Below are 22,882 nucleotides of genomic sequence, written 5' to 3' on the forward strand. Positions count from 1 at the left end.
CCTTATCAGAAAAACTCAAGTAAAGTTACCATTTTGGACTTCTGTGGAATTCTATGCCTAGCTCCAAATGACATCAAGAAAGTTTTACTCAATAGTCATTATGTTTACTGTTAGCTTGACTGTACTTTGTAGTTTTGTAGAAATCATAGTTTCATCAGTATTAACTACTGGGGACAAAAAGAACATTTGGTACTCTCAATTATGCAGCTAGTTTAAAAAAAAATCATCAAGGTATTAGTAAGTGTCTACATTGCTGATGATGCCTGCAGTGTAGCAACTTCACCAATATAAAATGTTGAAGTGTTCAGAGAAGGAAAGGACAAATTTGGGCTTAAAATTATTGTTTAATTTTGAACTCTGAAGGTTCTTCTTAACCTTTTAGCTCATTTTTGCAGTTCCACTAAGCTAACAGAGAACATTATCATCTGTGGCAGCAGAGGGTCAGTAATAACCATATAGAACCCTTAAAGATGAAGGTATTTGTGTTTTGCTGTATCAGAAAGTTTACAGAAGCTTTATATTAAAAAACTGAAAGCAATTCTGCATAGAATTACTCACACAATGATAAAATGTCTTGGAGAGAATGGCCACAAAACTTGCAAGAACAGGTATTTATGGCTGTTCATCTATGCTGTTTCTGAATATTTTATATTAAGTAGGCATAATTCTCTTTTGGGTAGAAGCGTGTCACTCTCTGTGTTTTAGTCTTGTGCCAGAATCTGGCTTCAGAGCTGAAAGTGTATGAAAGTATAAGGAAACTTTACTCCATTTAGATTTTACTCAAAACAAGACTTAACCCTCAGAGAAAAAAAAAAAAAAAAAACAGAGAAAAGAGTGTAGATTAAAATTGTGAGTATTCAAAACATTAATGTTACTGTTGTATAATGAGCTCAATGATGTGATTACAGAGGGCTTTTGTTTAATTGTTACTGTGGTGCAGTCTGTAAAATGGGCTTTTGAGTACACTAGTTGGGAGATGGGAAAAAAAACACTTCTCAAACCTCAGTTCTGATTGTATTTTGGAGTCATGTTTACAAATACCATCTATGCTTACTAGTACCAAAGAGCTTAGAAGGCAAAACCAATCTTTTAGTATTTTGCCCACCCTACCAGAGGTTTTCCCATACTTTTAAGTCATATACCTGTTAGCAGTCCCTAATCTGTAATGTATGTTCTCTGCATTGAATGGAGGATTGCTAGCTATGGCTTGATCTTCAGAGCATTGCAGAGAGGAGCCTGTTACCTGCTCATGTGAAGATAACCATCTATATTGTATTAAAGAGCATTGAATATACATTAACACTTTTTGGTTAATACTTTTTTTTTTATTCAGACCATGTGGTGGGCTGACCTTGGCCAGCTGCCACTCCCACCCAGCTGTTCTCTGAACAGCTCCCTCAGCTCCCCTTCATCAGCAGGACAGAAGATGAAAATATGATCCTGCGGGGACTCTCCATGGGCCGCAGCCTCCTCCAGGCCACATCCACCTGCTCCACCGGGGGCTCCTCCACCCATGGGGAGGCTGCAGCGTGGAGATCTGCTCCATGTGGGACCCATGGGCTGCAGGGGGACAGCCTGCTCCACCAGGGGCCTCTCCCTGCACAGCCCGCAGGGGACCTGCTGCTCCGGTTTCCCTCGCTCCTTGCTGCCGTACAGCATTTCACCCTCCTTTCCCCAGGCTGTCCCCAAGGCACCACCATCCTGGCTGCAGGCCCGGCCCGGCCATGCCCTGTGGTGGGGCTGTTGGAGCCCCCTGGAGCTGGCTGTGCCCAGCATGGGGCATCCCCGACCTTGCCTCACAGAGGAGCCCTTTGCCTCCAGCACCTCAGCACTACACCCCATAAAAAGCAACCCTGCAGATACCTTGGTAGGTCGACTGAGGTGGTTTCTTCTTCTTAAAAAAACTTTAGAGTTGTGGGTGGCTTCGTCTTTGCTTGCAAGAAGCAGAGCTGGGTTGTGTCGGAGGGTGCCAGGTTGGTGAAATGGCTCGCTGCGACTGGGTCTTTCCTGCAGTGATAAAAGGGCAGGTGCTGGGAGACAAACAGTGTGGTAGAAAGTGTGATACATCAGAAAATTACAACAGAAAGAGCACATCAGTAGGAAATCTGGGGAAGGTAATTCAAGTGCTTGCACCTGCTCCTTCATATGCAAACTTCATATGCATATGCTAACGTTTCTAGTTAGTGATGACCCCCAAGCCTGCCAATGCTGCAGGTGTTGGACTGGACATGGACTTCTGTAGGAAGGACTGTCCAACTGGACACCAGAAGTATTAGGGTTTTGGGGTGGGGGATGGAAGTGAAACCACGTGTTCCTGCTTGGAGCCCTTAGGCAGCAGTGTTTTGACCTCAGTTCATTTGTCCCCTTTGCAGTCTTGACAAATGCCCCCTTACTTCAGTGTATTAGAGAGGTTTAGTTCTTCACAGTATGCATGAATTATTGATCTTGAGCTTGTTAACAGGTGAATCTGTCGTGCCTTGAGTTGGACTGGTGAGTTTGTTGATACTTATTTTTTTCCTATTTTTCCACTAATAGCCAGGTTTCCTGGGTGAGCCCTTTAAAGTGTTTGTCTGCACGTCGTTACTCTTAAATGCTGCAAAATAAACCTGTATTTCAGCTTCTCAACACATTTGGTTTTCTGAATTGTGGTTTGTATTGTTATTTCCCAAACCATGCAGAGCTAAATATCAAAGTAAAAAGAATTAATTCTATTTCTTTTGAACCATCAGGAAGGAAAGGCACTTTCTGCATGATTGTGTTCCTCCTCATAAAGTAGCAGTTTTTCTGTCAGTACATATTTCCTTTGCTGATTTTTGCTGTTAGGTTTTTGCCATTTGTTTAGGTTTATATATTTCACATTTTCTCTCTACTCTTTCTAGAGTGGGTATTTGTGTGAGATCTGCCTTGCTTTGTGCATGCGGTGCTTTTGATTGTTCTGATATGTTTGGAAGTACATACAGAGTTGGAAGCCTTGCTGTGATGCCATTATTTAGGTCCATTTCTGTACTTAAATGAAAGAATTGGGGTTGTAGTTCATCTGAACAGTTTTCTATTGCTGACCTTTATCTAGCCTTCAGTGTTTCCATTTGTGGTTGAAAACAGTCCCCTTGAGAATTACCGGTCTACTATATGCTCATTTGAGTTCTGCACTATGATTTTTCACACCAGTATAAGCGGTAATAATAATAACTTCATAATTCTGTTGCAAAATTTTTCTGCTTGCTTCCAGACTCTCTGATTTAAATGCCTGCTTCAGTGGTTGTGCACTTCGTGGCATCATGTGCAGCGATACAGAAACCTATTGCCAGACTATCCAGTCCAATCTGAATTATGTTTGGAAAGGCTTTTTTTTTTGCCCTTTGTTTTCTTTGTAATCTTCTCTTAAGAGGTTGAGATTTTGTGTGCTTGCCTCCACAGGAGAGAGCTTTGTGGTGATGTGCCTGCTTCTGTTATATTTCTCCTGTTTGTGGCTGTGGGTAGCTCACAGTTAACCTAGTTGGGTTTACAGAGATGTGCATGGAGAGCAGCATGGCAGGGCGTCACGACATTCCTTTGCTGGTGGATGTTGGCAGTTTTGTGTTGTAGGAGTTCGTCCCTCTGTTGCATCTTTGCTTCACCAAATCCCTAGTTTGAAAGTTTGCAGTAAGAAAGGTCTGTACCTCTCCAGGCCTGCTTTCCCAGCGTCTGGATATGACATCATTTGATCCATTCCCACTCTCTGACCTATGGTGTCCTGCAGCTTTTCCTGTATGTTTTGGGATTCTTCTCTCATTTGATTAAAATAACCTTCTGATCTCAAGCGGGTTGACGAGTGCTTTCCAAAGGTCTGTTATGTGCTTCTTGTCTTTTGGGCTGTCCATTTAGCTTCTGGCCCAATCTAAGGTTTATATGTGTCTCTTAAGTTACTGTGGATTTGACTCACTGCTCATCTTCATTTTGGGGATGATGATAATCTCTTACAGTGTGTGGAGTGGTTGGAATTTCGATACTTGAACAAAATTTGATGCTGAGCTTCACAATAGCTGTATGTTAACAAGTCAAAGACTTAAAAAATTATTTTTTTATGGAACATCCCATTTTCTTTCTAACTGCAGATAATTCTGAAAATATGACTTAGAAGGAAATAGGCCACAAGTTTTGGAGATGAATTTTTTAAACAAATGTAATTTTATAAACAAGCTACATAAGGGTGTTCTGCAATTGCAGTGGTAATTTCTAGATGCTAGCATCTAGAAATTTAAATTATAGACAAATCTTAAGTTGGCTGTTCCAACCTTCAATAGTTTCATATGTTGCTCCATTTTTTTCTGCAGAAGGTTTACGCATTTAACAGTCCCTCTTGTGATGCGGCTGAAATTATGATACCAGTGGTTGCAAAACCAGTCTGCAAACTTGAAGAGAGGATTTTTGTCTGGGATACAGATGTAGAAGCTACATCTTCAGCTTTTAGCTTATTTTTAACTCATTTTTTTTATATTGTCACCAAGGTCAAATAAGCTGGGGACTTGACCTGTGGACAGTGTTAGCTTCTTCATGCTGCCCGATGATACTCTACTGTAATTTTGCTTGATAAGAATTAAGATTTACTTGACCTGAAGAGCTATTTATGTGGGTTTCTTAACACCTTTCTCTTCTTAAGAAGAGAAAAAGTATTCACACAGTGCTTGTGAAAAGTAAGTGCTATTCAAAAAAAAGACATGCATCTTTGGCAAACTGTGCATAATATTAAAAGAAAATACTGGCATTAGTCCTAATGTGTTTCACAGGCAGGTCTTTCTGCTTGTGCTTTTTCTGTTTGTTTCTTCAATATTTCGTCTATTTATATAGCTATTTGGGACAACCTCTGTGAAAAAGTCTTTTGCTTTCAAGCTTTCATCTAATGTTGAATGTTTCTCTCTTGCAAAAGTGTGGTCTGTTTCTGATATCCTGTTCAATTATTTTGGTACAAAGTGGTGGGAATTTCAACTGAAATGAAATTGTAAACCCTTGGAGCCTATCTACATGCAGAAAGTACTTCTGTATAAATAAGAGATGCAAAAGGTGGAACTCACAGGAAAACATTTTTGTGCACGAGATGTTTATGGAAGTCCTCCCACGTCCATCAGTGATTGTTAAGCCAGAAGAAGGCTGGTAAGTAAAACAGGAAAGGGTTTTGAAGAGATTTGAATGATGTTGTTCAGCCTCATGGCAAGGCATCACAAATTGTTTCAATTTCTGCATGTCTAGCAATGCTCCATCGTTCCAGCTTAAGTTATATGTGGATATGAGAGTGACAGAGCAACTGGTGTGGTTGATTCTGGGGTGAATTTTGTTCTGATGGATATTACATTTCTGTTAGTTCTGTGGTTCCTGGAAGCAGTTTTCGTCCAGTGGTTCAAAGGTAAATTTATTTACAGAACTGCAGCATTGAGAGGTGTTAGATCAGCCCCTTCTGGCAAAGAACAATGCCCTACTGAGAATTGTGGGTGTTTTTTGAGAAATGAAGCAAGGTTGCTATGAAAGCCGTAATTTTGGGTTTGTACAAGTCGAAAAGTCATTAGGCTGCGCTGCAGCCTCATCTTGCCAACAAGATTAGTCTTTCTAGGTATTGGCCCCTCAGTAGCAAGAGAGTATGCTTGGGAGCCAATAAACAAATAAACGCAGAGACAAACAGAGTTGCTCTAGAAATAAAAGGCAAAAAATTTTGGCCTGCATTAATGTAGGAGGTCACACAAAGTGATTTACTGGTCTGCTTGATCCAAGAGTAATTCTGTGCATGTGGATGTGGACTAGTGCATACCTCACAGGAAAGGCAGGGTAAGATGTCACTCAAGAAGTGTGTTTTGTTCTTTGATTAAATGGTGAAATTGCCTTCTTAATTGTAACTACACTGCTAGCGTGGGTACGCTATGCTCAGGTACCCTGGTACCTAAATTAAGAGTCTGTTAATAGCTTCTGCAGTTGTGGTTACATGAAAGTTGCACTCTTCTGGTTAGAAAACACAGAATGCATACAGAGATACCGGAGGTGCAGAGTTTCACTTAACGATTCTGATCTAAAATAAGTCATTTTTACAAGTCATTTTCACAAGTCTTTTTTAAACTGAATTAGGCTATTGTGATGCTTTGGTGCCACACCAGATAAATCTTAGCCAGTATCTAATGATACCAGAGGACAAAATTCACAAAACGTTTTTAGGAGCAAAAAAAATGTATTTTCTAAATACACTTTAAAGAAGTTAAAAGCCAATTTTTCCTCTTCTGTGACTCCTTATTTTTTTGAATAACTTACATGACTTTATTTTGATTCTTCATGTGTTTTTTTTGGAAACATCTTTGAAATGGGAAACATTTTTAACGGGGAAAAATGTCGGTTTATATGCAAAGAAAATGAAAGCAATGGCCTTAATAATAAGCAAATATCAGTGAATTTCATGTCTTGCTTATCTTTTCAAGAGTAAGGAGACCAAGCACTAATACGGAGGGTAAAGCAGCATTTAAATTAAAGAATCAAAAAGGATGCTACCGGCAGGGTTTTAAAATTGACTGCAAGATCTTCAGCTGTGGTACTTGTAACTGTTTGAATTGCAGAAAGCTTTGCTATGAAGCAGTTCTTGCCTTGTTTTCTTATCTTGTGTGTCACATGCCCTTCTTTTTTGCTGGCCCTTCACCCTCCCCTTTCAGCTCTTAGTTCCTCCAGGCCCAGCTCCTGTGATGTTTCTTCCCAGGCTCATATTTACCTGTACGAACAGGCGCATGACATGCACAAACGAGAAGTTTGCTGGTCAGGTCAATTCTGAAGTTTCAGGTGCAACAAGTTACTACAGTAAGGGACGTGCAGATAGGACATCCTGGAAGAATTCCTCCCTGTAAGGCCAGTGCAAAACCGGGACAGGTTGCACAGACAGGTGGTGGAATATCCCATCTGCAGAGGGTTTTGAGTTTTGGCCAGAAAAAGTGACAGCAAACGCAGAGTGTTAAGGGTGTTACTCCCACTTCGAGGCGCAGAGGATCCATCTGCAAGCCTGCTTGGCAACGTGAACTGAAGCACAGGGCAGGTAGGGACCATCAGAAGCTGCCCTTCCAAAGTGTGCTGCAGAGTCAGACTGAAACATGAATGTAGGCGCACCCTGAGGAACGCACAGTGTGGGTGCCAATCCGTGCATTCTTGCAAGCTGCAGATTTATTGATTTATCTATTGCCCCTTTAACTTTACTGGTTACCATGGGCCTTTACAACGTTTGCAGGCCTAAAAGCTCTGTTTGTCTAGTGTTGCCCATGTAACCTAATGTCGGCCTGATTGATTGGAAACACAGAATCAAATCCTGTAGTGAAGTGCTGATGTTAACATAATCCTGTAGCACCCACCCTACAGAGCTGTGGGAAATACCTCATTCTGTGTTACTTCCCTATTTTTTTCTAATCCACTTCCATATTTAAAGTTAATTCAGTGGCATCCCATGTTCATTTTAAAAAGTTTTGTTCTGTTTTGTTTTGTTTTTTCTTGAGAGAGGTCACATCTTCAGTACTTGTCCTGACTTTAAGAAGTTAAGGACAAAAGGATGCTGAAGTACAGCAAAGAGAAGTGAAATTAGTGTGTGTGTGTTCATAAGGTCACTCAGGAAAAGGTCTGGTATTTGAAGAGAGGGCCAAACTGTTCTGCATGATGCGGAGCAGAGACCAGACCAGCGTGGTTTTTAATTTTAGTGAAATACCACTGGAGAATAGTGGCATTTAAGCCTGGATACCAGAAGAGAAAGACATCCTATTGTAGGAGGGATGATCCGTCCTTGAAAAGGAGTAAAAAGATAACACAGAATAACTTCAAATCCCCGTTTTTGTAGAATTCCTCTTATCTAGGTCTCATGGAGGATTTAAGAGGCCTCTTAATTTTCTCTTTATAATAAAGAGAAATAATTAGGACTTCCATTTCCAGGAAAGAAAGGGTTGTGAGCGTCCGTGCAATACGTGGCCTTTGCAATAGCTTCTAAGGATAAGTGAAAGGAGCCATTGACTCTCAGACTGTCTGTGAGCAAATTGGAGGAGAAAAGTTAATAGATGGATGCCTAAATATTTTAATTTCTTCAAATATTGAATCATTTTAGACTTGTATTGTTCCTCCTGTAATCTTACCTCTGTGAAATATGTTTTACCTTACAGCTGCCCTGTTTGGTTGTTGCTTTTCTCTGCTGTAATTTCACTACTTGGATTTGTAATTATTTTTAAAAAATAAGGTTAATAATCCATAATAAAAATATTTTCAGTGGAATTTACTCTTCTACTAAAATCCAAGTGTTGCTGTATAAGAAGAGAAGACAAAGTAACCTACTTTTACAAAAATGTGGGTCATCTGAAGTTTGTTTTGAAATAATTTGTATTTGGAATGGGGACAAAAGCGCTGAGGGAGGGAGAAAAAAAGATTTTAAAAGTAAGACAACCAGCACCCACCTGTGCTTAGACTATCCCTTACTCATGTTCTGTTTCCCATATGACTAATGCTATATATTATTTTTTTCTCCCATAGTCTGTATGTATGGCTTGACTATACTTGTCTGCATGGAAATGGGGTAAAAAGCATGTTTGGGTGATTCCCCTCATTATTCTTTGTTTTATTCTGAACTCCGCGGTATGCAGCTTGGTTCTGGTAAGCTCGTTTTCCTGGCGAGTAGAGACTGGCAAAAGCTTCATGTGTCTGATGCAACGCATCTGGTTTTGATTTTCTTGATCTGGCAGCGCCGTGTGATCTGGGTAACTCGATTAGCACCGTGTACGTGTGTGTTTGTCTCATCCTGATGGGACCCTGCAGCTGCAGGCAGCCTCTGCCCTCCCTGCCACCCGCCCCGCGCCGCCCGTGCCCAGGCTGAGCCTTTGAGCCAGCTGCAGCCGCAGGAGACAGTGGAGAAATGCCGGCCCTCATTAGGGGCTAATGGTGCCTGGGGAACAGATTTTGCATGTGGCTGTCTCGTAGCAGGAACGTGCTGGTGCTGAAAGCAGGTCTCGGTCAAGGTCTTACCGCAGGCAGGGCAAGGAGAGCACCCACCCCGTGTGAGAGAGTGGCTGCCCCTTCTCAGCTCTGGGCAGGAGCACGGGGCTGCTGGGCTTCCTCCGTCACTGGGGATACAAAAATTGTTGAAACAGGGTAGGAAAAAAACCAATGCTTGGCACAGCAAGCCTCTTGAAAACGCAGCGTGTGGTGGTACCTTGGGGCGCATCCGCGCCGGTGCTTCCCGTCAGGAAGGCTGCGGCAGCCGAAGGGCTGCTTGTGGGGTGTCCATTTCTCTCTAATCTCTCAGCATTATGCTGGGGGATGTATGAAGGATGTTTGGCATCCTTCCATGTGGCTCTGGCGAGGGTGACGGGGCTGCCTTTACGGTACAGCTCTGGAGCACGGTTGTGGCTCTGTGAGGGAAGGGAAGCGGCAGAGTGGTTTTCCCTCGAGCCTTTGGAGCTGGTCTCTGCAGATACGTGGGTTTTACTGTGTGTGTGTTTTTGGTGGTGGTGATTTTTTTGTTTGTTAGTTTGTTGGTCTTTTTTGGTTTGGTTTTGGTTGTTTCTTTGTTTTCTTTTAACATGGAGTAAATCAGCAGCTTGCCCTTGAAACAGAAGCAAAAGGATCTGCAGGTGCTGTGGGAATGTGATGGGTGGAGATTGGAGTGTGCTTGCTCTGAGGGCTAAAATGATAACAGAAAATCCAGTAGAAGAGAAAGTTGTCTGTGTAGGGGGGATAAAAAAGTTAATTTTAATCTGCTGTAACCTATATTATGCATTCCCACTTCCTCCTCCTTTGCATCTGTTTTTTTCTCCGTAGTAGTTGTTTCTTGTGTTGTGTTTTTTTTTTTCGTGAGAAAAGTTACACAGATACAAGCTCTAACCTTCCCATGTAGTATTTAATTCCATGAATATTGCAGCTGAAAATCACTTTTTTTTGAGAGAGAGGAAGGGAAGTAAATTTGGTTCTTTTTTTTTTTTTTTTGGCTGACTATAGCTTTAAATGAAATCTGTTTGTTAGTGGGATTTCACATTTTCTCCACAAGGTTTTGGAAGTGAGCAGCTCCTACATGATCTTTCTCACCTAATTTTGGTGAGCAGAAGCAGGTATAGGCTCTGTCAGTTGCTTTCACACTAAAGGAAGAGAAAAAAACATCTAATACTTAAAAACTGCATCTTAACAACACAATGCAAACATACATCAGGTCCTTGAAAAGGAGCCTAGGATGTGAAAGCTAGAAAGTGTTAACTCAGTTGTTTTGAAGGTTAAGATTGGGAAGGAAAAGAGCTTATATACGCACCATAATCAATACTAGGGAATTTTATAGGTACAGCATCTCCCCACCTTCCTTACTCTTCCCCAGTCTGAGCACCTCTGCATCTCACGTACTGCACTCTTCAGGCCTTTCTGGAAAAAGCCTCTGCTAAAAAAGAGTGGGCTTAAGTGTAGGTCTAATTGAAATAACAATTGAAAAAAAGAGTTGATGTTTTCTAGTCTTTCATTTTGGGGGGATGAAAGAGAGGGCAGGGGCTGTAATGTAAGATGCGGTGCTTTCAATAGCTCGGTGTTCGAGTTTCCAGGCAGTGGTACCTTTTTAACTCCCTGTACCACCAGGGAAGGTGAAGCAACTTCTGTACCCCACCTGTCCCACTGGCTTGTCCAGCATGGCTCAGATACAGCTACTTTGGCACTTGTGAAGTTAAATGAGAAATTAAGGAAGAATCAGGTCTCTTATTTGATGTCTGAGCCCTGGTGCTTTCCATGAGGGTGTATCCTTACCTGGAAGCCCTCAGGTAGTTACAAGCACCTGAGAGCAAATCCTTGTACGGATCAGATGAGGCTGAGTGTAGGAAGTTGCTGGGATTTGAGCAGAATTGCTGTACCTGTTCAGTGAGCTGATCTTGTGCCTTTGAATTTGGGAAGACAGAAGATGTTGCTCTGTTGTCTTGGTAACTGCTAGATTTGTCACAGATGCCTGTAAGAAGTAGAAGGGTTATTTCTTAGCTGTCCGAGGAGCCTTTTATCCCTCTGTGCACTACTCTGTTACTCTAGCTTTTTTATTTTTAAGGTATTCCTGGAAACAGTATTCTTCAACACATTCCTGTCTGCTGAAGGACACCAGTTCGACTAAGGTGCTAACAGGTGGACTTCCCACTCTGTCATTTTCTTTGGTTTTCATGGACCCAACATGTATGCTCAGGAGCCTTCTCTCATGCCAGGTCCTTCTTTTGCTGAAATAATCTCAACGCTGTCCAAATGTTCCTGTGTACCTGACACAACCTGTGGCTTGTTCACGTTAAAGAATTCAAAAATGCTATGTGTAAGTTGCTTTAAAACTTTGCTTTCCATAATAAAATCGATGAAACTGAATTTCCTCTCATAATACCATTTCAAGGTACTAAATCTGAAGGACTAAATGACTTGAATTTTTTCATAGACGCAGAGTATTTTGGATGTTGATTCTTCTCTGGCATGTTTTCTGTCTCAATTGCATCAAAGAGTAGCTGCTGCATGGTAGCTGTTTGTGTCGAGACTATAACACTAACCAAGAACACAGCTGAGTAAGATTGTCTCAACCAGAAAGGTAGGATTAAGCCTTTATTTGAGCAGAGGAGGAATATCCAAGGATTTATTGAAAATACTAGCTTACTCTCAGTGAGTGAAGACCGGGGTATTGTTACTCACCGTGAGGATAGTCATGTCCTGCAGTTTACCACATCATATTTATGAGCTCTGTTCACGGTTGTTTTGGTACACTATTAATGGTACCTAAAAGGAGATGGAAAGTTTATTGGGCTTGTTGTGTCGACTTTATTATATGTTTTTATTTCATTTTGTAGCATAGATCTTATCCCCTATTGTTTAGAGAAGAATATGTGTTTTCATTGCTTATGAAAGTGTCACTAGTGTGGAGATAACGTCATTTGCATTCAGAATGGATCACTGGAGTGTCACTGTTTTCCACTGTGCCCTTTCTTTTTTTTACACAGAGGAGGAAACATTGTAGATTATAGATAATTATATGCCCAGATGCAGTAAAGATTCATTTTTAATAACTGTACCTCTAACAGAGACTGAAATTAGTCTCACATTGTAATACTGATCTTAGATGTTGTGCTTTGACATTGCTTATCTACTGTTTTAATTTCTCTTTCTCACTTGGAAATTGATTTAATTAATAATTTAGATTATCTAGTTGCAAATTAAAGATGCAATCCATAATACATCCAGAAATAAGAACAGCAATAACCTGTCAGAGAATCCATGGTTCCTTAGCTTCGCTTTTAGAACAGCACTTTTATTTATGATGCTTTGTCATTCTGGTCGGTGAGAGCAATCAGATTTATTCCTTAACCAATTTCAAACTGGGATTTGTGATTATTTTTTTTTTTAAGCATCTTTGGCCTCGTGAGTATAACTGTTGTACTTCACGGTACAGGTTGCCTGTGGGTCCTTGTCAAGATTTTTCTCTAGTGCTTTTGGCCTCTCTCTTCTATTTGGGCTGTAGTACCAGGTAACATTTCTCTGGCAGCATGTGGATGGCTTCAGATACTCCCAGAGTCCGTTGTGTCTGTTTCTCCAGGACTTCAGTGACAAATGTGATGGGAAGGATCTGCTTCTTTGCAATCAGACTTCTGCAGTGCCATAAAGCTTTATCAGCCTTGTGCTCAAGAGACCTCTGTCTCTTTGTTCTTGCTCATAGGAACTTGGTCTGTTGGCACAGAAGGTTCCTGACTAGTGTTCCTTGCTCAGGTTTAAAGCTTAGTTTTGATTAAGATGGGGATTACAAGAACCTGGATGACATGGTTGGAGTACTCTGTTATGTGTTATCCAGGGAGTAGTGACATTTCCAGACTCTACAAGACAGCTGTGTGACTTGTTCAGGTTCTTTAGTTGTGATGTCAATTCAAATTTAAAGAGATATTTGGGATCTGTTGTAAACAATTTTTAGATTGAAAGCAGAAATTTAAATTTATTCCCTGTAATCAAGGGCTAGCCTGAGATGGTATGGTTCAGAAAGTCTACTGCTGATGCACATTCATCCTTTCCACCACAGAATTTTATTCCCTGGATAGAGCCGAAGTAGAATTAGAAACAGTCGGAAACTGAAATCTGACATATGATTTGCTTTGGAGTCAATTAGGTGCATGCTGCAGCTTAATCCAATTTATTTCCATCCCAGTGTGGCTGGAATACCGATCATGCCACGTGGATTTCTTATGTTAAGAACATTTATTGTGTTAAATATGAGGAAACTTACAGTTACTGGTATCCACATAATGCTTGTAATTATGCCTTTGCAAGAATTGTGGGGTTTTGCATATTTTTCTGCCACAGAATTAAACCTCTTGACATTCCTATTCAAGCAGCTCAGTGTTCCTTTGGTCATAAATTCATGGGTTTGCCTCTTTTTCCTCCATTATGCCTGAAGTTGTACCACAGTGGCTAACTCTAGTTCTCTGTTAGGCACTGCATTTATTTGTAGGTGTACCACGGCCACGCTGATGCTGTAGCTCTCTTTTAATAAGAGTGTTGCCTTACTGTTTGTTAGAAATTTGCATATTCTTTTAGGCTAGTTGTGATCAGAAGAAACTTCTGCAGTTAGAAGGTAGCTCCTCTTGAAATTCACATACCTTGTCCTAATTAGTAAACACATCAAGAAAGAGTATTCAGCCTCCCTGCTCCTAGTAAGAACAGCTTACCTATTTATTTGTTGGCTTAGACTAAGGCGTATGGGTAACAAGCACATATTTACATGCACTTGTAGTTTAAGTGCTTCTGCATAGGGATAATAAATGCACCTGCAGTTTTAATTTCATTTAATTCTGTGAAATAGTTGATGTTTGGAGGTGGGTGTTTAGTGCCTTTTGTTGAGCTGGAGATACCCTTTCTTAATCCCCTAAACATTTTTGCAGAAAAGGAGCTTGGAAGTCATGAACAACTGATGCAGTCCTTGGAATAGCTGACTTGAGAAACCTGGCATACAACATGGGTTAAACAGCAGTCACTCCTTGAGTTCATAAGCAGACCTTAGAAATGGAAGCACCCAAGATGAATGAAATTGGACTAAAATACTTCCCAGCAAATATTCAAGTCATATTGTAGTGTTAGAACTGATGTGTTTAACTTGTTTAGGATACTGCAGTGTTCTTGCAAGGATTCCATGAGGGCTTGTAGTGAATGTTGTGCACTGGGTAGGTTTACATGTGTACATGTTCCTGCTTTACGGTTCCAATATGGTGAGTGTTGTGGGTACAGCTGTCCATCCTTGCCAGTATGAGACTGTGTGTGGTGTGTGTATTCGTGTGCCCACGGTGTGGTGTTAATGTGACTTTCCAGGTGCTGCCTTCACTGACCGGCAATAAACATGCATTTCACAACTTCTGTTTGGAGCTGTTTGGGGTGTGCTTGCTTAGCACAGCAGGGAAAGCAGTCAGGTTTCCCAGACAGGTTTCAGTTTGGAAAAGCGAGTCTTCTCTTACAGGAGGGGTGGGGAGTTCTCTCTATAGAGGCATTGTGTGTGCCATTCAGTCCTCAGCCATTTCATACCAAAGAGTCCCTTAAAAACTGAGAAGACGACAATATGTTTTCTAAAAGAACATAATGGATTTTCTAGAGGTAGCTTTTATCCATGTCTCTATCCACATACCTGTGCCATACAAGTGGAACATCAGTGCATTGCTGTAGTGGGTTTATGTGGTAAGGTTTGGTAGCAGGGGCCATGGGGTGGCTCGTGTGAGAAGGATCTAGAAGCTGCCCCATGTTTGGTGAGGTCCCTGCTGCTGACCAGAGCTGATACAATAAGCGATGTTGTTTTGCACCTCTGTGAGAGCAGATTTTAATCAAGGAGAAAAAAACTGTGCCACACAGCAACTGGGAGAGTGAGAGGAGTGAGGAACAGCCCTGCAGGCACCAAGGTCAGTGCAGAAGGAGGGGGAGAGGTGCTCCAGGCACCAGAGCAGAAGTCCCCTGCGGCCTGTGGTGAGGCCCCTGGTGGAGCAGGCTGTCCCCCTGCAGCCCATGGGTCCCACATGGAGCAGATCTCCACGCTGCAGCCCCCCCATGGGTGGAGGAGCCCCCGGTGGAGCAGATGGATGTGGCCTGGAGGAGGCTGCGGCCCATGGAGAGGCCCCGCAGGAGCAGGCCCCGGGCCGGAGCTGCAGCCCGTGGAGAGGAGCCCCCGCAGGAGCAGGGGTCTGGGGGGAGCTGCCCCCACCCGTGGGGGACCCGTGCTGGAGCAGTTTGCTCCTGGGAGATGGATGGACACCATGGTATGGAGCCGTGTGGGAGCAGTGCTTGGAGGGCTGCTGCCTGTGGGCAGCCCATGCAGGATCGAATTGGGAAGGACGGCATCCATGGGAGGGACCCCACGGGGAGCAGGGGCAGAGAGGGACCAAGAAGGAGCGGTGAAGAATTGCTACAGACTGACTATAGCCCTGTTCCCCTGCGCCACTCAGGGGGAAGGAGATGGAAGAGGGCGGGTGGGGGGAGAAGGTGCTTTTGGTTTCTTTCCTTTGTTTCCCACTTCTCTAGCTTGTTAGTAATAGGCAATAAATCTTACTATCTCCCTATGCTGAGGCTGTTTTGCCCGTCACAGTAATTACTGTGGGATCTTGTCCTTATCTCAACCCTTGAGCCCTTTCCATAGTATTTTCACCCTGTTCCTCTTTGAGGAGGGGGAGTGAGAGTGGTTGTGGTGGAGCTTGGTCACCCACCAAGGTAAAACCACCACAATCGCTGAATCTGGCAAATCACAGGCGCTTTGTGAATTTCCTTGGAGAACGTGCCAAGACAACTTGTATTCAGAGCCTGTGGCCCTTGCAAATTCAGCCTGAGGTTTCTCTGCTTCAAGTGTGACTTGGCATTTTGGGTAAACACACCCAAAGAGTGGTTGAGACAAAACTATTCTTGCTCACAAGTTCAGCTGGCACACTAATTTTTCTCTTTTGAAAGTGGTGCGAAATGGTTTGGGCTCTCACACCTGAAAAGACCAATTATAACGCGTGGGCACGAAGGCCCCTTGCAGTGACAGTGGCCGGGAGCTGGGACAGGGCTATGTGCCCGGGTGGTGGCAGGGCAGGGTCTGGCCCCACTACACAGCAGGCACCCATGCACTGGAGGGGGCCGCATGCAGAAGAAAGCAAGTGATGGTACATGTGGACATGGGAAACGGATAATAAACCAAGCTGGAAGCTCTCACATTTTCACCTTTTCCCATTGCATGCTTTCCTGAGCGTTAGTGTTGTGGTCTTGCTCCCTGTCGATAGTATGCCCTTGGGTAGTATCTTAAGTACTTAATTTTCAGCATAAATCAGCAGAGGAAAATCCTCAGACTTAAGCTGTTTCTTACTGTTGGTTGAAACATATGTGGAGAGGTTGTTTCTGTTTTGTTTTTCTTCTTTTTTTACAGGCAGAAGCTAGCTTAACCTTCAGCAAACAGCTGGTTGTTCTAGTAATCAGCCTGTGATTTCTCTGTTTTAAAGACAGGCTCATCCATCAAGTCCTGAGTGCAGAGCTAGGAGTGCTTAGAGAGCACTTTCCCATGTATGTGTGATTACTGGAGCACAGCTGCTGTTCTGGGTAATTAATGTGAGAGTATGATATATTTCAGATGGGTGCTGCATCTCTATTTCCAAGGTCAGATGACCTTTTTTTGCTTATATTCTCTTCTGTCTATGGCATTTTATTTAGGATATTGATTTTTGTTTGCTTGCTGGAGATGAAGTGCTCTTGGAAGGCCTGGTGAGAAAAACGGGGAAGACCTGGTGTCTGCATGAGGAAAATGCTACTAGGAGTTAAAAAAAAAAAAAAAAATAAAAAAATGTTATTTAATAGTCTTCAGTTGCCACATGTGAAAAGGGATATAGTTATTCTAATTCCCCGCCTTAACACACGGTTCTTCAAATTACTGTTTTAAAGACTGATTGTTAAATAGTCAAATGGATGTACTTGACTTGGATGCTTGCTTTTCTTTGAAGGTTGTTGGGGCTTAGGTGAGCTGGGGGCATTTATTCAGATGCCCAGTTCTATATGTAAACTCTATTGAAATAAAAATACATTTGTAAATGATAATTTATTATTTGCAAAGTTAAAAAGTGAAATTTAAATGAAATTATTTGACTTGGGTTGTAGGTAGTTTTCATGCAGTTGAGTCTTACCATCTTTTCTAACTTAACATTGTTTGGTTAAAGATGTGCCAGGATGCGTGTGGTAAAGATCTCAGAAAGTTGGTCGTCATCCTGTGTTTATGTGCAGCTGCATTTCTTTCAGCTAGTGCTGCCCTTTCGCTGTGAAAGAGACTGAGACGCAGGCCGGGGGCATGAAAATGCAGAATTTTCCAGCAATCCAACATTTCAGCCTAACTGTTTCCATGCAAGCTGTTGAAGAGCTTCTAACTGACCTCAGGGAATCTTGTTTGGGATGGGCTTTTCAATGGGCTGTTATGCATGAACATCTTTACTCTTCCCTTTGTGGGCTTAAAATTGAAAGCTTTGCAGTGCTGCTTTTCTTGTTGCCTAAAATAGTGTGTTTTTTGTCATATGCCGAGGGGGGAGAGCAGAGTATTTGGTTGGTGACTTTGGCACACACCTGTCCATTCTTTCCAGATTTTTTGCAAGTCTTATCTGGAAAAGACTTTACCTTGTCATGGAAATTTTCTTACTTGCATACATTCTTTAGGTGCAAAAAGCAAACTATCTAGCTGTCGTATGCTTCCCTAGGAAGAAGAAATAGCTTGCTTCTGATGCACCCTGGGAACTCCTATTTATCTCCTCTGATTTTAAAAGTGCGTAGGGTGACTGCCTGAGCTGAAGATACTATATTGAAGGAGTGTAGTATGCATAGGACCGTGTATTTCAGCAATTGCAGACTGCAGTGTTGGAACTGTCTGTCATTTTACATTACCACATCCTTCCTTTGTGCTGGGTTAGTGAGGTGTAGGGAGAGTGGTGGAATATTTCTGTTCCGCCTCTACAATGCTTGAGCCTATGGCAAAGTTGATTTTTCTAATGCATACCCGCAAACATCACCTAAATGCTGCAGCTGTCTGAAGGTGTACATCCAAGGAGCTGCTTGGAAATGATTTTTCCACAAGGAATTAATCAATGAAAGTGGGAAGTGCTGTCCCCACGGGATTCATGGTTGGTGCTGATGGAGGTCATTCGCACGGGTCATACTGCTGTCCTGGCTGTCCCCAGACTTCAGGGCTGATGAAGTCAAAAGTTTGTCTGCTGGGGAAGGAAGGGTGCCTTTTGCTGCTTCTGTTTATTGACTCCACTTTTTCTAAGAGTAACCTCAGAGATTATTTTTTTTTTTTCTTTCCAGGTGTGATTGACAAAATGTCAACAGAGTAAGTGACCTACCCACCAGAACTTGCCATGAACCATTTGGTTGGACCGCCGGATGGGGAGGTAAGCGAAGAGCCAGCCAATGGAGCAGTGAACGAGTCGGTGGAGGCTGACCTAGAGCATGCGGAGGTGGGAGAGGAGCAGCGGTATGCAAGTCACTACCCCCGGCACACAAACAGCAGCCAAGGGGGCCTGTCAGGGCAGGAGGAGGAAGGGATGTTAGCTCGGTCCGCCAGCACTGAGAGCGGCTTCCACAATCACACAGATACTGCAGAAGGGGATGTCATAGCCACGGTGGAGGACAGCTATGAGACAGAGAGGGCTCAGGAAAATGAGGATGAGAGCGCCTATGCAGTGCAGTACAGGCCTGAGTCCGAGGAGTACACGGAGAATGCCGAGGCTGAGCACGGTGAGGCCGTTCATACCCGCGCGCTGCCCAACCACCTCCACTTCCACTCCATCGAACACGAGGAAGCCATGAACGCAGCCTACTCAGGCTACGTCTACACTCACCGTCTCTTCCACCGAGGCGAGGATGAGCAGTATGCCGAGCCGTACGCCGACTATGGACTGCAGGAGCACGTGTATGAGGAGATCGGAGATACGCCAGACCTGGACGCCAGGGAGGGGATCCAGCTGTACGAGCGGGAGAGGGAGGAAGCTGACAATTACCGCAAGGAGGCACTGGGTGCTCGCCTTCACCACTACGATGAGCGGTCTGATGGAGAGTCCGACAGCCCAGAGAAGGAGGCAGAGTTTGCGCCCTACCCAAGGATGGATAGTTACGAACAAGAGGAGGACATTGATCAGATCGTGGCGGAGGTGAAGCAGAGCATGAGCTCCCAGAGCCTGGACAAGGCAGCTGAAGACATGCCAGAAGCTGAGCAGAGTTTGGAGCAGGCTCATACTCTTGCCGGTGGGGGGCATGAAAGCAATGGGCAGCTTCCACCTGGTTCTCGCCTTACGTCCGGCTCAGGAGAAACCGTGCAGAGGTACAGCAAGGAAAAGAGAGATGCAATTTCACTGGCCATCAAGGATATTAAAGAGGCTATCGAGGAGGTGAAGACAAGGACCATCCGTTCTCCATACACCCCGGATGAACCTAAGGAGCCGATCTGGGTGATGCGGCAGGACATCAGCCCAACCAGGGACTCTGACGACCAGAGGCCACTAGATGGAGATGTGAGTATACAAAGCTTCCAGCTCTCCCGTGTGTATGTCCTGTTCCTTTAATTGTGACATACATTGCAGTGAGAGAGGGCGGACTTTGTTCTTGTTCTGTGACTCATTCTTCTTAAATTATGTAGTGCTTTGCCTATTTTAAATTTATACTCTAGAGGGCACGTAAGAGATAAACATGTACATTGTCAGTGGACCAAAATCTTCCTTTGAAGCACTGACTCTTAAACCTATACAAGAGTTTGACACACACAACTCTTCTTTTTTTTTTTCTGGAACAAATCCCATGGGATACTTAGAGTAGCTACTGAGCAGAACACTGTCTTACATAATACAGCCGTACGTGTTTCTGTTAATTCTAGGTTTCTAAATCTCAGTTTTTGTCACATAGCAATACTTATGGTTCCATCAGAAATCTGGGAATATTATTTGTAGTGGTACCACATATCCAGATTCCAGAAGACCTGTCCTGGCTTTGTCCACTTCCAGGGTCTAGAAATGTGCTATGAAATTCAATATGTTATCATAGTAAAACGTATTTGCAGTATAAATATCAAAGAACCTTGTTCAGGTTTACAGCATTAGCATTTCTCAAACTCTGTACTTTTGGCATGAGACTTAACTTGGATCAGAATCAGTTCACAGTTTGTGGTTCCAGCTGTCTATTTGATAATCTTTCCCTGAAGTTTTATGGGTTTTCTGTATTTCTAATAAAACAAACTCATAAATGACTAACTAAGTTAAATTTATGCCTGATGTGAAAATGGCTGGTATACTAGAAGCATTGGACCAAAAATTATCTCTAATGCGGAACCATGCCATTACTTCAAGGGTAGCTGCACTACAAACATCTGCTCTATCCTTGCTCTATCCTTTTTATTGCTGTGGAATGCTTTTTGTGACTTTTTTTTTTTTTTGGAAAAACACCAAATGATAGAACTGTGGGGTTTTTGGCCTGTTAAACTGAATTACTGAAAACTTACAGGAATGCATCAGAACTATTCAAAACACCTCAACCTTTTCAAAGGGAATTCAGAGACAGATCTATGACATGCTTCTGCATTTTTCATCTGTCTTCAAAGCTGTGAAGGCTAATATTCTGCAAGTGGAAAGAGATTTTTGGAGTATGGGGTTTGAGTTGTTGACAAACATGCAAGTTAGCTGTGAGAACTAGCTTTCAGGTTTTATTTTTGCTTGAAAACAGAAACACATAGTGATGAGTATGTTTAGGTTTGTTTTTTGTTTATTTATAGTTTCATTTAAACTTTTAATTTTAAAAAAATATATTGCAAAATCTATTCCTCTTAAAATTATTAAAAAATAAATCTGTTACAGAGTTGATTAGCAGTCTTGTGAAGGCCTAAACCAGCATTTCCAGATTATGCTGTAGAAGAGAACAATTATCTTTAGCATAACTAATTTAGAAATTTCCAGAAGCTTTCATTAAGCCTCTCCTATTGTTCGAATATGTGTGACATTACTCTTTTTCTGCACATTTTGGTCACCATATTGTCTTTGCATCAAAGTGCTGTCTTCCTCTGGGAGGACCAAAGAACTTGCTGTTGTTTCCTGATTTTCTGGTCCTAACACCCAGTACCAGCATTAGGCTGGGTATCCCTGGAGCACTGAGTCCTTTCTGCTCCATCTGCTTTCCAAAACATTGCTGCACCTTGCAGGATTCGGCTTTCTGAGTGTGCTGGTAGGACTCGGCCTGGTGTGTTCACATAGCAATCAAAACAGGGGTTCCCATCAGTCTGCATCAATAACAATACCCGTAGTGAAGTACACTGGGGCTCTGGTTTTCTACCAAAAGGTAATTTCTCATTCAGCATTTTTCATTGCCTGTCAGACAAGAGCCTGACCAAGATTTTCAGTGCTGGCTGCAATCAAAACAGGGATGTATACTGACAGTAAGTACAGCTCAGTGGAAAGTGAAATGATGATTGTAGATGTATAGGCGGTCTGTGTTCTTGGAAAGGGAAAGTTGGCTGAGTGATGGTTTAGCAGACCTGGAGCAGATTGAAGGGAATACATATTGCAGAAGAAGAATATAATACAAGATTTGGGATTGTGCAGGGCTTTTATTTTTCACTGAAGACTGCGTCTGTGCCTTACTGTATGCTTTAAATCAGATTTCACAATGTACTGTTCTGAACAGTCTGCTTTCTTAAACAGAGCATTACTACAATTGCTTGGCAGTAAATTGGGCAAAATTGGATTTTGCTGTCTAAGTGGCCATGAGTGATCAGTTACACTGAAAATATAGTTAGAGCCCATTTATCTGAATGTAGATTTTCCTTCTTTCTCCCTTCAGAAAGAAAAAGGATCTCAGACACAAGCCTTTCAGTGTAACCAGTCTAAGCCAGAGAAGTAATTCAATCTAATTAGTGGTATTGGTCCTGAAATAGGAAGGAACTACATGGACAGTGTTTTACCTTCAGGCAAACACTGAACCCTTTTCTTCCCCTAAAAGTATTGTTGCCTGATGTAAATTGGGTCTTTTATTACCTTCAGTATTTTTGCAGGTCTGCTTTGGAAATTGTACCCACATTGTTTTTTATCAAAACCATTTTGATTTTAAAAGTAATACTTGTTTGGAAATATTTGTAATCATTATGTGTAGTTAATTATAAGATACTGAAACTGGTAAGGCCTCTCTAGATCTAAGTAGCGGTCACTTTTCATTTAGCTAGGTGCCCTGCAAGAGGGAGTGACGAAGCCAGGGAGCCATTAAGCGTGATTTGCAGTTGAGAGTCATTAAATATGACAACCTCTTTTGGCTTTTTCACAAGAAAGTGACTGTCACTCCTCAGTGCTGAGCATTTAGATGATATGTTCACAGTAGAACTCTTGGAAGAGGATGAGTTTGAAGTATCCAGAGACTATTTTGAGAAGCTAGCAATAAAGTGTTTGGCTAGCCTACAGCTGGGTGTAGTTTGGGACTTAGGAAAGATTTATGCAACAAACACAACAGAAAGATACAGATCACTTCAGCAGAAGTCTGCTTCTTTAAATTTAAGAATGTCTGTTCCCGGTTTATTTGAGGTTTAATTTACAGGAATTTCAGTCACTTGTATTTATTTCTCCCCAGAAGAGATGTTTTGTAGGTACACAATGAAAGAAAATTTACTTGCAGACATGGGCAGTTCTATTTTAATAAGCAATAGCAGTACCACGATGTAGGTAGCAGACTTCTGTGAATAAATAAATAATACATCCGAGTATCTGCTTAACAGTTAACAATGGAGAGTATTTGCTGCCACGGGTCCTGTGCACCTTTGTTAGTGATGCTTTCACTGGGATAAGAAATGTTCTGGACCGTATGTGGGAAGGTATGAAACTTGTGTATTTGATAAATGCTGAAAAATTATCTCAGTGTCCTTGTAGTA

The 22,882-nt window shown here is 42.4% G+C and overlaps 1 protein-coding gene across 4 annotated transcripts in view; it reads left to right on the forward strand.

Annotated features, from left to right (window-relative positions):
• Positions 1-22,882, forward strand: part of APBA1 (amyloid beta precursor protein binding family A member 1) — an 88,474-nt gene that overhangs the window by 32,828 nt on the left and 32,764 nt on the right. For all 4 annotated transcript variants that reach the window (XM_068666561.1, XM_068666560.1, XM_068666562.1 and 1 more), the window contains exon 2: positions 18,292-19,496. In XM_068666561.1, the coding sequence (XP_068522662.1) occupies positions 18,345-19,496 (1,152 nt within the window). In that variant the 5' untranslated portion in view covers positions 18,292-18,344. The remainder of the gene's footprint in view (positions 1-18,291; positions 19,497-22,882) is intronic.

Source organism: Anas acuta, chromosome Z, assembly GCF_963932015.1.
Source record: "Anas acuta chromosome Z, bAnaAcu1.1, whole genome shotgun sequence".
Lineage (NCBI taxonomy): Eukaryota > Metazoa > Chordata > Aves > Anseriformes > Anatidae > Anas > Anas acuta.